This window comes from Lynx canadensis, chromosome F2 (genome assembly GCF_007474595.2).
Source record: "Lynx canadensis isolate LIC74 chromosome F2, mLynCan4.pri.v2, whole genome shotgun sequence".
In the NCBI taxonomy this organism is placed as follows: Eukaryota; Metazoa; Chordata; class Mammalia; order Carnivora; family Felidae; genus Lynx; species Lynx canadensis.
In genome coordinates this window covers 67,268,813-67,284,081 of record NC_044320.2, presented here as the reverse complement: position 1 = coordinate 67,284,081, position 15,269 = coordinate 67,268,813, and the positions used below count along the sequence as shown (strand labels likewise).

Sequence of the window (15,269 nt, the reverse complement as noted above, 5' to 3'; positions counted from 1 at the left end):
AAAAATAATCTTAATTCTGAATATATATCCTTATTGGTCATAAACACCAATTCACTCTAATTCTAGATGCCGCTATAAACATTTCATATTGCTCATAAAGGCCAGTTAAAACCTCCACATACTACATAAAATCAATGAATATATCATTTTACTGTTGAAGACTTGCTATCTATCATCTTGAAAAACATCTTAAATTTTCCTTTAGGAGTTGCTTTTGCTTTTCTTTTCGGTGTTGTTTGCTAAGAAGTGTTCTGGTAACATTTATGCAGCCCAGAAAATTATCCCTCGTTTTTCAATGCAAAAAACAGTCCTAAATTAAAAAGGGTTCTAAGAAGGAAGTCAACAGCTCTGTTTAGGTAACAATGAAATCCAAGGCAGGGAACCTATGATCCTTGAGCCAAAGCCTATTCATTTATATAGTAACCATGGCTGTTTTGACCCACCAGGGTAGTTGCAACGGGGACTGTTATGTCTAGCAAAGCCTAAAACATTTACTGGCTTTTCACAGAAAAAAATTTGCCAACCTCTGTTCTAAATAATTACAAAAAAGACACTTAAAAAAAACTACAAAGCATGTGGAATGTAACCACAGCCATTAAGAATGATATTGCAAGGGACACCTGGGTGGCTCAGTCGGTTAAGCATCTGACTTCGGCTCAGGTCACAATCTTATGGTTCGGAGTCCAAGCCCCACATCAGACTCTGTGCTGCTAGCTCAGAGCCCGGAGCCTGCTTTGGATTCTGTGTCTCCCTTTCTCTCTGCCCCTCCCCTGCTCATGCTCTTGTCTCTCTCTCTTTCTCTCTCTCTTATAAAAAGTAAACATGGAAAAAAAAAAAAAAAGAATGATATTGCAGGTAAATGGTTATATGGAAGAGTGCTCCTGATAATATATATTAACTACCACTACTGCCCTTACCTTTTATAAAATATATTGGCATTGGATTTCTCAAAAAAAAAAATAAAATAAAATAAAAAAATAAAAATCAAGGCAAAGCAGAGCAACATTTTCAAGAATCTCAAGAAAACAAAAGGTGAGCCATGAATCCAGTCCAGCTGTCCTTTAAGTATTAAAGTTACAGAAAAGGGGTTTTAAACATGAAAGAAGTCAAGGAATATTTGAGCCTTTCTTGAGCAATCTACTAGACAATGAGCTTAAACCAAGAGATGACCAGAAAAACTTTTGCAAAAGGACAATGAGCATTTTCTATATTTAACTGTGGATCTAAGTTTAAAACAAAGGTGGGAAAGAGAATGAAAGAACATATCAATGTTTGACAAAGCAGAAATAATCCAACTTAAAAAAAAAAAGGAGTCACCTGAAACTAATGTAACATTGTGTGTTGACTATACTCAAACAATTTTTTTAAAAAAAGGACAAGGGGGGCGCCTGGGTGGTGCAGTCGGTTAAGCGTCCGACTTCAGCCAGGTCACGATCTCGCGGTCCGTGAGTTCGAGCCCCGCGTCAGGCTCTGGGCTGATGGCTCAGAGCCTGGAGCCTGTTTCTGATTCTGTGTCTCCCTCTCTCTCTGCCCCTCCCCCGTTCATGCTCTGTCTCTCTCTGTCCCAAAAATAAATAAACGTTGAAAAAAATTTAAAAAAAAAAAAAACAAAAAAAAATAACAATCCAGATAGTGGAAGTTTAAATAAGAAAACAGACAGAATATTTTTTAAAAGTATAAGTACAAGAGCAACCACTGTAACAGTAAAACAAACCATATGAAGTATGAGAAGAAATTTTCAAAGTAAGGATCACCTGGGTGGCTTAGTCAGTTAAGCTTCTGATTCTTGATTTCAGCTTTGGTCATGGTCTCATGGCATGTGAGATCGAGCCCTGCATTGGACTCCATGCTGAACGTGGAGCCTGTTTGGGATTCTCTCTCTCCCTCTCTCTCTGCCCCTTCCCTACTTGTGTGCTCTCTCTCAAAATAAATAAATAAACTCTAAATTAAAAAAAAAATTTTTCAAAGTAAAAGAAGAAAACCTCATGCAGAGAAAAAAACACAACCACTACAACATAACATACACAGTAACTATCACAAAAATGAATGAAGATTAAATATATCACTCAATATAAATGGACTTAGTTCACCAAGTAAAACAAAAAGATTTTCCATTTGGCTCAAAAAACTAAAACAAAGTGATTCAGAAATAAAGGAATGGGCAAATGTTGACCAGGCAAATAGAAACAATGAGAACAGGGCTTGCATACCGATCAAACAAAGTAAGGGGTGCCTACGTGGCTCAGTTAGTTGAGCATCTGACTCTTGATTTCAGCTCAGGTCATGGGATCAAGCCCTGCACTATGCTCAGTGCCGAGCATGGAACCTGCTTAAGACTCTATCACACGCGCGCGCTCTCTCTCTCTCTCTCCCTCACTTGCGCTCTCTCTAAAATAAAATGAACATTAAATAAATAAATGAAATGAAAGAAATTTTAACTACTTTTTAAAAAGAACACAGAGGGGCGCCTGGGTGGCGCAGTCGGTTAAGCGTCCGACTTCAGCCAGGTCACGATCTCGCGGTCCGGGAGTTCAAGCCCCGCGTCAGGCTCTGGGCTGATGGCTCGGAGCCTGGAGCCTGTTTCCGATTCTGTGTCTCCCTCTCTCTCTGCCCCTCCCCCGTTCATGCTCTGTCTCTCTCTGTCCCAAAAATAAATAAACGTTGAAAAAAATAAATAAATAAATAAATAAAAAGAACACAGAAACAAGAAGTAAAAACCACATAAGGAAATAAAGAACACAAAGAAATAAAGCACAGACTTTTCATCCAAGATTTTAGCAAGAAGAATAGACCATTGTTTATTATGGCACTGTTTCAAAATCTAGGATTTTAGGAAGTTCTCCAGATGAAATGAGATATTTTAAAGTTGAGATGCCACATTTTATTGAAGCAGCTTTTACTTATAGTATATTTCATACTAGATATTCACAAGCACTTTTACAAAATGCATCTTATAGCAGAACTATTACTCCTAAAATACAAATTACAATGTCCTATAAATACCAATACAAATTGTCTTAACCTGATTTAGATGTTCTCCTAAGTCAACATTTTGAAAACTGTCTCCAAAAAAGGAATCCAAAACTAAAAAATAAAATGTAAAAAGGTTCTAACCTCTAATGAAATGTTATTTATGGAAGAGATTAAAATTAAAACATAATGCCAGATTTATTCTCAATGACAGAGAACTGAAAGTAATAGTGACTTTGGAGTCAATTCAACTATCAATCCATAAGCATCAATAAACACAAGGAAACCTGCTGTTAAATAAATGTTAAAATCTCAGCAAAATTCTGTAACAAAACATAAGACAGTGATTAAGGCTCAAAATTTTAGTATGCAGAATTTCTCCTAGTTTATATTTTTCTCAGCTTCCCATGTGAAGAATAATGTCCACTTTCCACACCTACTTTTGCGGTTTGGTTTCCCTTTCAATCACTGCCAAGTGAAAGGTTTCCCTTCAGTCAAAAGAGCAGCATATTATGTTCCATGGGTCTTTCTGGAATATGGGGAGATTTTTACACTTCCTTAGTTGCAGAGTTCCATAGAATCATAGCTAAAACTCTCCCTAACTCAGTACTCCCAAATAGAAATACTGATTGGAATCACATCCTAACTGGTTGGCTTTCATGGGACAACCATATCAAAGAAAGCAATTAGGGTATATAATATAAATCTCTTGTGCTATGGCTTACCAAAGTGATCTATATAATAATGGGATGCCAATTCGTTCATAAACTAATTAAGTTAGGAGATCAATAGATCAGACATCTGAGTAACACACATGACACAATGCAAAATGTCTAAAGAACACATATTTACCAAAGCAGTTATGCATATATAAAACTCACCCTACCATATATGAGAATTTTTCATTCTGATTTAAAAAAAATTTTTTTTTAGTGTTTATTTATTTTTGAGAGACAGAGAGTGCGAGTGGGGGAGGGGCAGAGAGCAAGAGAGAGACACAGAATCTGAAGCAGACTCCAGGCTCTGAGCTATCAGCATAGAGCCTGACACGGGGCTCGAACACACAGACCGCAAGATCATGACCTGAGCCAAAGTCAGACGCTTAACTGACTGAGCCACCCAGGTGCCCCACGTTCTGATTTTTAATAAAGGTACCCAAAAGAACCAAGTAGATGAAAAGATAAGAAAAATGCCAGACCAACCTAATTTCCTAAAAGAAAATCAAGTCCATGCCATGAGACAGTTCACAACAAGTTAAACACGCTAAGCCAAAACCTGATTCCAATACTTCTCTAATACTTCACAGTCTTAATGTTTACGAGCCAAAACTCAGTTTTTATTAACCTTCTAAAAACATTCAAATATAGCAATAAATTTCTAAGATGATCACCACACTGTCCGAAAAAAACACACTTTGAGTTATAAAACTAAGTCACTGTGGCAGCCAAGGAGATACACTGCATGGATCTCCCTTTAAGAGAGAAGCTTGCTTGGGGCTCCTGGGTGGCTCAATTGGTTAAGCTAAGTGTCTGACTTCAGCTCAGGTCACGATCTCACGGTCCGTGAGTTCGAGCCCCGCGTCGGTCTCCGTGCCGACAGCTCAGAGCCTGGAGTCTGCTTCAGATTCTGTGTCTCCCTCTCTCTCTGCCCCTCCCTGGCTCACACTCTGTCTCTCTCTCTCTCTCTCTCTCAAAAATGAATAAACATTAAATGAAAAGAGAAGAGAAGAGAAGAGAAGAGAAGAGAAGAGAAGAGAAGAGAAGAAAAAAAGAAAAGAAAAGAAAAGAAAAGAAAAGAAAAAAGAAAAGAAAAGAAAAAAGAAAAGAGAAGAAAAAAGAAAAGAAGCTTGCTTGCCCTTTGGGTGCAGAAAGTGGAGTAGCAGCTGTCATTGTTTTGAGATCCATCACACCATTCAAGCTTTTATACCAAGGCCTGGCTCTTCGCAGGCAGGCCCCAGCCAATGACTGAGCAGTGGGGACACTAGGTGGCCATTTCTGCCCAGTGCAAGTCTCATTCACAGGGCAATCCTTGCTGTGAGCTCCCCTTTGAGTTGACTATCAGATCTGCACTGCAATCTGAGACTCTCCTTGCCTCACTTGGTTTCCTCTCCATTATCCTTTTACAGATGACAGATCCGCACTGAAGTCTAAAGACTGGAGTCTAATCCTGCTTCATCCTCCTCTATCTTTATAGGCCTTACCCCACAACAAATCTCTTCCATTTCTAACTCCATTTCAAGATCTCTTTTCCAGATGATAAGCCAAGATAATGACCTGAATGGACACACCACTTCTCTTACAAAAATATAAGTAGTCTCCCTACTATTTTATAAACGTCTCTCTCACATATATACACACACACATATACACGTATCTACCAGAACATTAGCCAATCAAAAAAAATTGTTTTACAGGTTTAATCTATGCAACCTCTAAAACTTGCTCTAAATCTTTAAAGTTCAGATTTAAAGTACATTTTAACATATTAACATTAATTTTTTTTCATGGAATTTCTTACATTTAAATAATTTTTACCACATAAATTTTCAACTTCAATAACTATACCTGTTAAAGGACAACACGATCTTAAGTTCATCATATGAATAAAACTGCACTACAGAAGCATCCATGCTATGCTTAAATCTTTGACTGTTTCCAAAAGAGCTAATATGCCAGTAAAAATAGTTAATTTATATGGGGGTGCCTGGGTGACTCAGTCAGTTGAGTGTCTGACTGGCTCAGGTCATGATCTTGTGGTTCAAGAGTTCAAGCCCTCCATCGGGCTCGACGCTGACAGCAGGGAGCCTGCTTCGCATTCTCTGTTCCCCTCTCTCTCTCCGCCCCTCTCCCGCTTGGCTCTTGCTCTCTCTTGCTCTCCCTCTCTCTCTCAAAAGTAAACATTTAAAACAAAATTGTTACCTATATGGCATCAAAGCATACTAGAAACAATAATGAAACATTTTATACAACTTTTTAGGATATACAAAACATTTCTACATATATTATCCATTAGATCCTCAATCACTTTGCAGGTGTTACTATAGGCTTTAGATAAGGAAACTTAGGGTCAAAGAGATTCTTTGTCTCAAGTAAGAACTAGAATCCAGATTTTTGCTGGTGGAATTGACCTCAAATCATAGAGATAATTAACACAATTGATACAGTTAATACTTTCTATTACTTATTCCTAACTGATCACTTTAATAAAAACAAGAAAAAAACTTCAGCCTCTATCTGGTCATTATCAAAGATCAAGGCACCACAGAACTATCCTATCAGGCAGCTGACCCCATAAGAACAAATATTTTAGAGATTTCTGAAAAATAAGATTAATAAAATAAAATTTATCCAGAAGCTAAGAACACCAAGAAAAAAAGCACACTGCCTTGGAAGTCAGTTTCGATGATTCTTCACTGATATAATCTAACCATTTAGCATTTGGGAATTACAGAAGAACTTTTGTGAGCACTCAAGCCAAAGAAACTCCAAGATTTCTTTCTTGTGGTCACTTACAGTGGATATTTATTATTCTTGACCCTTTTATGCCCTAGAATGCTGTGGGGGTTTCCATGGTGAATCTATGCATAAGCTAAACCATCAGATGTGTCAAAGACGCAATGTGAGATGAGGTTTGCACTAGAACTGTGATGTGAACAGGACACTTACAACTAATGAATTCTTTCAAGGTGAGGTGGAAGGTTGTAAATGGAGACTTCATATCCCACCCTTGTAGCTCAGAAGCTAGCTGTGACTGAGACTGATGTGGGGAGCTGCATCAGACCTTGCAAGAAACTAAAGGTGAATACAGACTCTGAAATGGCACCCAAAGCCTTTTAAAATAAATAGAAAAATTTTAACAGAACTATGAAAAAAAGACGCAGTTGGGCAGGTGGGTGGGGAGCAAGGATTTAAAGAGTAACAACTCCTGTATTGTAAAATACCTCATCTGTATACCTTGTACTGGGACACTTTATTTCTCAGTACTGCATGGCAGGAAATGGAATGCCAATAGAAGACAGTTGTGTTGGTGATTACTCACTTTAAATCAGATAAATTAAATGGTTACCCTTCATAGTTTTAAAGGCAGTCATGTCTAGTAGAGGATCAAAATACAAAGTAAACTAAGATTAGGCCTCAGAAGCATAGCTTTTTTGCTTTCAGACAAAGTGGAAATATCAAAACACTTAATCTTCAGTTCCTAGTCTTTTAACAGGAAATCAACAAAGACTAAGAAAGGAACAAAACCAGACACTCCCAGGGGCAAGAGAGCTGAAGGACTACAGACAAGTAACATGGACTCTTTGTATCTTCCTCACCCATAAAATTGTTATCTGCCAAATCTATCTCAAAAAGTTTTTTTTTAATTTTTTTTTTTTCAACGTTTATTTATTTTTGGGACAGAGAGAGACAGAGCATGAACGGGGGAGGGGCAGAGAGAGAGGGAGACACAGAATGGGAAACAGGCTCCAGGCTCTGAGCCGTCAGCCCAGAGCCCGACGCGGGGCTCGAACTCCCGGACCGCGAGATCGTGACCTGGCTGAAGTCGGACGCTCAACCGACTGCGCCACCCAGGCGCCCCGATCTCAAAAAGTTTTAAGTAACATAAAAAGATAATGGATGTGAAAACCATAGTAAGCTGAAAGGTGCAATTAAAAACCACCCATTTGCTAAAGTTCAAATTAAACACCTCTAAGTCTCTGAGAAATGTCTTAATAATGCTCAGAAAATCTTATCGAAAGCCCTTTTTTGCCATGATACTGATGAAGTTTTTTGTTTTTTTTTTTTTTTTTTAATTTAAATTTTAGTTAACATACAGTATTGTTTTCAGGAGTAGAATTTAGTGATTCATCACTTACATACAACACCCAGGGCTCATCACAACAAGTGCCCTCCTTAATACCCATCACCCTTCTAGCATATCCCGCACCCACCTGCCTCCATCAACCCTGTTTGTTCTCTATAGTTAAGTCTCTTATGGTTTGTTTCCCTCCCCCCTTTTTCCCCACCTTCCCACATGAGTGAAATCATATGGTATCTGTCTTTCTGATTGACTTATTTCACTTATATATTTTAGCTTCATTCACGCTGTTGCAAATGGCACAATTTCATTCTTTTTGATGGCTGAGTAATATTCCCTTATATGTATATATATGCATATATATGCATACATATACACACATATATATATACATACATACATATACATATATACTTTATATATATATACATACACACACACACACACACACACACACATCTTTGTCTATTCCTGATGGTTCTTTTGAGTAAGACAGGGATGAAGTAGCAAAAGAACTTTGTAAGGTACTATAATACTGCTTACTTTCAAATGTGATTAGTAACCTATGTTGCTCTGTTTACATATACCTCACAAAACTTAAAGGTAGGATTTTCTCTTTTTAAAAATATGATTCATTAAGAACCATGTTTATCAACATTTTAAATAAAATTTGAGCATTTTCATAAATACTATTAATATCTATGTTTAAGAATAATCAGAAGACTGACAATCAGAACACACCTAGACATAAAACCCATAAAAGTATGCCTTCATATTAGAATAAAAATTTCAGTGAAATGATGTATTACATTTCACTGTATATTACAACACACATTTAACAGGAAGATCCATTTTTCCACTGCCTTAGGAGACACCATCTATTGTACTTACTTCTGTATAACATTTTGCAAGCTTAACATCATCCCCAGTTCTCCTTTCATCTTCTCTCTGTTAGCTCGGCATTCTGCCAAGTACCGAAGAGCCTACAGCAAAAACAGTGACAGGTTAATTTACAACTCCAGACTATTCAAAACTAAACTCATTACCAACTTACTGCAAGAGGAAAAAGATGAAAAATAAGTTTTTGTTTTTAGAATCAATTGGTTTTGAAGTATTTAGAAACTCTTCTTTAAATGCGATAATCACAGCAGACCCCTAGGGAAGAAATGATCCTTTTAGCTAAAGTATCTGAATCTGCTCTTTGAAATAATGGTCCCTAACTTATCTGTAAGGTCAAAATTAGGTTGTCCTGGCTTTATTTTCACCACTTCATCTTGACAGAGATATATGAAACCACATTCCATTTATTAATTTTAAGGAGTAGTCTCAATAGCTACCATTTCCCCCTAGATGCTTTTTACATATTAATTAAAATAAATTGCTGAGCGAGATAAAACATAAAAATACCTTTACAGAATGAACTGTTTTTAATTTTACAATTCACCTTTAAAGTGTCCTTTTTTATTGAAAAACAAAAGATGAATTCACAGATTTCTACTTTGTCAAATTTTACTTTTCTAGGGTGCTTTTCTTTTAAAATTTAAAGTATATTTTGGGGGCACCTGGGTGGCTCAGTTGGTTAAGCGTCCAACTTCGGCTTAGGTCATGATCTCGCGGTTTGTGAGTTCAAGCCCCATGTCGGGCTCTGTGCTGACAGCTCAGAGCCTGGAGCCTGCCTCAGATTCTGTGTCTCCCTCTCTCTCTGTCCCTCCCCTGCTCTCACTCTCTTTCTGTCTCTCAATAATAAATACACGTTAAAAAAAAAAAAAAGTATAGTTTTCAAGTATTTCACATGCTGATTCTCTAAGGATTTCATTTAGCTGTTCTACAGACCTCCTAATCTCTCATCACTTACCTAATACTTTGGTACCAGATTTGTAAGAATACATCTGTGATCTGTGAACTACACCATCCACAACTCTGCCATCTCAGCCTGCTGACCTTCACATTTGCTACTGGTCCTCTGTACTACATTTCCCAAGTGCCTGGTGATTACTGAAAATGGTACTATCTACGAAATCTCCTATTCTTTCTGCAACTCCTCCCAACCTTGACATTCACTTCAGTCTATAAAGGATTAACTGCCATGGGAACTGGCCTCCATCCACAAAAAGCCAATAGGACAACATATAAACACACTGAACAAGAAGTGGCATAGGACTGTAACTCCTGAGAGAAGAGAAATATGAGGGGGGCCCGGTAAGTGCCCCACCTTACTGCTTTGGAGGCAGTTTTCAGACTAGCACAGGGAGGGGGAACCCAAATGGAGCCCAGGGGTCTTGCTGGGTTAAGGATGCAGATATCAGAGGCGGGGAGGTTAGGATGGTGCAGCATAGTAACAATCAATATTTGGTCTTTGTCCTGTCCCTGGTGCAGAGCTCCTAAAACCCCTGGAATTTTCTGAGTGATAGAAGTTTCTTTTGTTACTCCTAAAGCAGCCCTTTTGATCACACCTGGGTTTATGTAAAAGAAGTGAGGTAGGCTGAGGCCCCAAGATAGCCTCAGAACGGGGCTGGTCACTAGTAAGACCAAGAGATTAGAGGCTGGGAACTTTCAGCCCCACCCACTGACTGGGAGTAGGAAGGTGCTGAAGATTAAGCTCTATAAAAACTCTTGAACAGGGGCACCTGAGTGGCTCAGTTGGTTGAGCGTTTGACTCTTGATTTTTCTGCTCAGGTCATGATGTCAGTTTCATGAGTTTCAGCCCTGCATAGGGTCTGTGCTGATAGCATAGTGCCTGCCTGAGATTCGCCCCCTCTCTCTGCCCCTCCCCTGCTCACACACTCTCTCTCAAAATAAGTAAACTTAAAAAAAATTTTTTTTTTAACTCTTGAACAAGGAGATTCAGAATTTCTGAATAGGTGAATACAACCGTCAGCAAGGAACATCCCAACTCCACAGGGACAAACGTTACCGCCCTCAGGACCCTTCCAGACCTTGCCCCATGTACCTGTTCATTTGTACCCTTTACAATAAGCTGGTAAATGTAAGCCAAGTGGCTTCCGGAGCTCTAGAGCCATTCTAGTAAATTATCAAACCTGAGGAGGGGGACACTGGAACACCTAATTTATAGCTGTTCAGTCAGAAATACAGGTGACCTGATACTGGCAACTGGCCTTTGAAGTGAATGTAGTCTCGTGGGAGTGAGCCTTAAATTGAGGGAGTTTGACATTTAACTCCAGCTGGGTAGTTTCAGAATTGAATTGAACTGAATTGAATTGCTGGACACCGAGCTGGTGTCCGCACGGAAATAGAATTGGCTGGTGTCAGAAAACACCCCAGGTGGCTAGAATTTGCAGAACAGAATAGGAGAAGAGGGATCTGACCAGGATGGGGGGAAAAAATCAATGGAAAGAGACCAAGATGTGACAGAGATGGAATTAGAAAATAAGGGCATTAAAACAGCTATTGTAAATATGCTCCATATGCTCAAGGATGAGTAGGAAAACATGAGCATGATGAGGAAAGAAATGGAAGATATTAAAAATCCCCAAATGTAACTTCTAGAGGACAAAAACATAATACCTGAAATGAAGACAACCCTGAATGGGTTAAGAGATTAGACACTACAGAAAAAAAGATCAGTGAACTTAAAATACAGCGATAGAAACTATCCAAAATGAAGCACAGAGAGGGAAAAGACTTAAAAGGAAAAAAAAAAAAAAAAGAGCAGTGCAACAATGACCCGTAGGACAACATGAAGTATCTAACATACATGTAACTGGAGTCCCAGAAGAGGAGTGAGGAGGCATTAAAAAAATGCTGAAATTATAATGGATGACAATTTCCCCAAATTAATAAAAACTATAAAACCAAAGACCCAACCAAGCAACTCAACAAATCCCACAAGAACAAAACCAAGACACAAAGGAGACCATCCATACCAAGCACATCATAATCATTTGCTGAAAAACAGTAATAAAGTCACCAAAAAAAGCCAGAAAAAAGAATTATGTAGAGAGGAACAAAGATAAGAATCATAGCAGTCTTATTAGAAATCATATGAAATCATAGAGTATAGCTAATAAGCCAATAGTGAAGATAAAATTTAAAAAACACCACACCTGCTCTTCAACTTCAGTGGGAACTTGCACCCATGTATCCCCCCTCCTACTTTCTCTCTAGCTCTGTCCCTCCATGACTTGACTTCCCTTCCTGTTCAGCCTGGCATCTACAGTCTATCATTTCAACCACTCTCTTGCCAAAATCCTAAACTCCCTTTGCTAGCCTTCTGTGTAACTTACCTGGCCAAGAATCAACCCTGAACAAATCTGACTCTTTGGCTCTCAGGACCTGTAGTGGCCCGAAGGGAGGTGAAAAAGGGATTTTGTGAGCTGTAAGCATCTTACCAATCCAGTGTCACCAAACTAGTCAGGCCCTCAAAACTGCTGAACAATCCCACCTTTCTCCTCAGTCAGCAACCTGTCCCATTTTCTGTAGCAACTCTCAGGGCCTCCTCTTCAAACCTCTTCCACTCTGGCAGCCCCTAGCCTCCTTCTTCTTTTTTAGCCCCTAGCCTTCCAAATTTAAATAGGTCCAAGTCTAGTCCACCAAAAAAAAAAAACAAAACAAAAAAACACACTTCTTCCTTCTACCCTAAGTCCCTATCTGGAGACCTATCCCAAGACCTATCTGGAGTTGGTCTTATCCTTATTGCTCTCTCTTATCCTTATTGCTATTCATATTGAAATAAAACCAATCTAGGGACCATGCAAATTTTCCCATTTGTTACAATGTTCACTTGTCAATGTCTGTTTTGCCTATTAAACTTCACTCTATGAAGGTAAAACAGAAAATCTGTATTATGAAGTTTGATTTTTGAAAGGGAAAATGCATATATTATTGCTCTGTACAAACTTGTGAAATTAGACTAAATGGGTCTCTAGGCAAAGGGCAAGGAGTTTGTGGGGCACCCGGGGGGGCTCAATCGGTTAAGCATCTGACTCTTGGTTTCAGCTCAGGTCATGATCTCACAGTTGGTGAGTTCCAGCCCCACGTTGGGCTCTGCACTGACAGCGTGGTCCTGCCTGGGATTCGTCTCCCTCTCTCTCTGCTCCTCCCCTGCTCACTCTCTATCTCTCTCTCAGAAAAAAAGGGGAGGAGGGCAAGGAGTTTAAGATTTATTTTACAATAATGTTCTTTTTTAAACATTTTTGTTATGATTTTTAAAAAAAAAATTTAAGTTTATATTTATTTTGAGAGAGAGAGCAAGCAGGGGAGGGAGAGAGAGAGAGATACAGAATCCCGAGTCGGGTCCGCACGGTCATATGTTTATGGTTGATTTGTTCAAATCAGAATCTAAAAATCAGGTCCACATATTACCCTTGGCTGATCTGTCTCTTCAGTCACTTAAAAAAAAAACAAGTTTGTTTATTTATTTATTTTGAGAGAGAAAGAGAGAGCATGAGTGGGGGAAGAGCAGAGAGGAGAGAGAGAATCCTAAGTGTGGCTCCATCCCACAAATAGTGAGATCGTGACCTGAGCAGAAACCAAGAGTTGGACATTTAACTGACTAGCCACCCAGGCTAAATCACTTTTAATCTTTAACAGTTACCACTATTCCTCTCCTCCAGCCAACTGCCTTTCTTTTTAATGCCATTTACTGTTCACACAACCAGATTATCTGTCCTCAAGAAATGATCACATTCTGGACTTGCCTGATTGCAATGTTCTTTCACACTTCTCTAGCTCCTGCATTTCTCATAACACAGTAGTTCCTTCTACACTATTAGCCATGATCCTATATGTTTTTCTCTGGTCTTCCCCTTTCCTTACCTTTCCCTCCCATCTTATGCTAAAATAAGTGCTATGTCCATCGACTGAGAAGCAGATAAGGAGAACGTGGCATTCCCTACAATGGAGTATTATTTGGCCAGTACTATTATATGCTACAATGTAGATGAACCTTGGGAACAGTGAAAGAAGCCAGTCACAAAACCCACATATTCTATGATTCTATTTATGTAAAAAATATATAAGCATTTTTGCCCAAAATAGGCAAATATATATACAGTAGCTACTTAGGAAAGGGTTTGGGGGGCGGGGAGCAATAGGTAGAGGAGTTTCTTTCTGAGGTGATGAAAATGTTGTAAAACGGGACTGTAGTGATGGCTGTGCAACTCTGTGAATACATTAAAAACCAATGAATGGTACACTTTAAATAAGTGACTTGTATGGCATGTGATTCAGACCTTAATAAAGGTATTACAAAAAAAAAAAAAACCCAAACAGTAAGTTTCCTCTTCATGTGTCTATCCATACTGATATAATCCTCAAGATTTCTTGTTAAGTGAAAGAAGGAAGTTGCAGAACATTTCCTGCATATAATATGCTACCATTTGTGTCAAAGGTACATATATGTTTGCATATATAGAAATACAGACTTACTATTTGCTCTATAGTCAATTTTAATTTTTTTACCACATCATCTAACATTTTCAAGTTCTCCTGAATTGCAAAATTGTAACACCGAGACTGAAATTACTACAGGTAACTTACCAGCAAAGCCGAGTGGACAACAGGGGGGTTGGGATGGTCCATAAATAAAATAAGGCCAGGCAGACATCCCTGATCCTGAACAATGGCTCTTCTATTTAATGGATCTGCTGCTAGATCCCGTAGCTGGTTAACTACCGAGAGAGCATCAGGTTCTTCATTCATGGTGGAGGAGGAAGAATTCATCTTCTATGCCATACACATGAACAAAATCTTCTTAAATTCTGTAGAAATGGTTTGCAAAATTAGCTCAAGGCTGCTGAGGTATATTATGGCATTTGTTAAATAATCAAGATTACAACACCCTTAGAAAGAAACAGATGAATCTAAATCACACAAAAACTTGAGAATTGGCAATCCCACAGTTTAAGTAAAATGAACATAAGAAGCTAACTAAAAAAAAAAAAAAAAAAAAAAAAAAAAAATCAAGTTATTTATGTGTGCACAATGTTTAAAGAACATATGTCATCTTCAATATTCCAATAAATTCCGTTTAGCAATACATATTTTAACACTAAAGTCACAATAAACAAGATCTTTACAGTTCAAGCTCATGACCTTCACTATACTTCTCCAATCATACCACTGCTAGTGCTATTTTCCTCTAGAACATTTCTGGAGCCTAAAACAAGTGCCTCAGGGAAAGGTGGCTAGCTGAAAGCTTTTTTTCTTATTTATCTATGAACAAAACCCAGCATACCGGATTTACAAAAGATAAAATCCCCTAGGAAAAAGGAGTCAAAGAAAGCTGTGAACAAAAAAGCCTCACCCTGTGTCTGAGGCCCAAGGAGTTGGGGAGATCATGGTGAAGCTGAACTGAATCTAAGCACACCTGTGCCATATTTGGAAGAATGACACAGAATTTGAGGTACTTCACTTGACAGATAAGGAAACAGTCACAGAGAAGTTAAACAATTTGCCCCAGGTGACTAAAGTACAGAAGTGGGCTAAAATCTTATCTCCTAAACTAATCAAGTCTTTCCACTTTCCATACAGTTCTTTTAAAT

General features: G+C 38.5%; 1 protein-coding gene across 1 annotated transcript in view; it reads right to left on the bottom strand.

Annotated features, from left to right (window-relative positions):
* The window catches only part of ARMC1 (armadillo repeat containing 1), a 43,459-nt gene that overhangs the window by 23,456 nt on the left and 4,734 nt on the right, over positions 1-15,269 (bottom strand). Inside the window, exons 2-3 of the mRNA XM_030304025.2 lie at positions 14,266-14,486; positions 8,659-8,750 (exon numbers count right to left, since the gene is read on the bottom strand). Of these exons, the coding sequence (XP_030159885.1) occupies positions 8,659-8,750; positions 14,266-14,448 (275 nt within the window). The 5' untranslated portion in view covers positions 14,449-14,486. The remainder of the gene's footprint in view (positions 1-8,658; positions 8,751-14,265; positions 14,487-15,269) is intronic.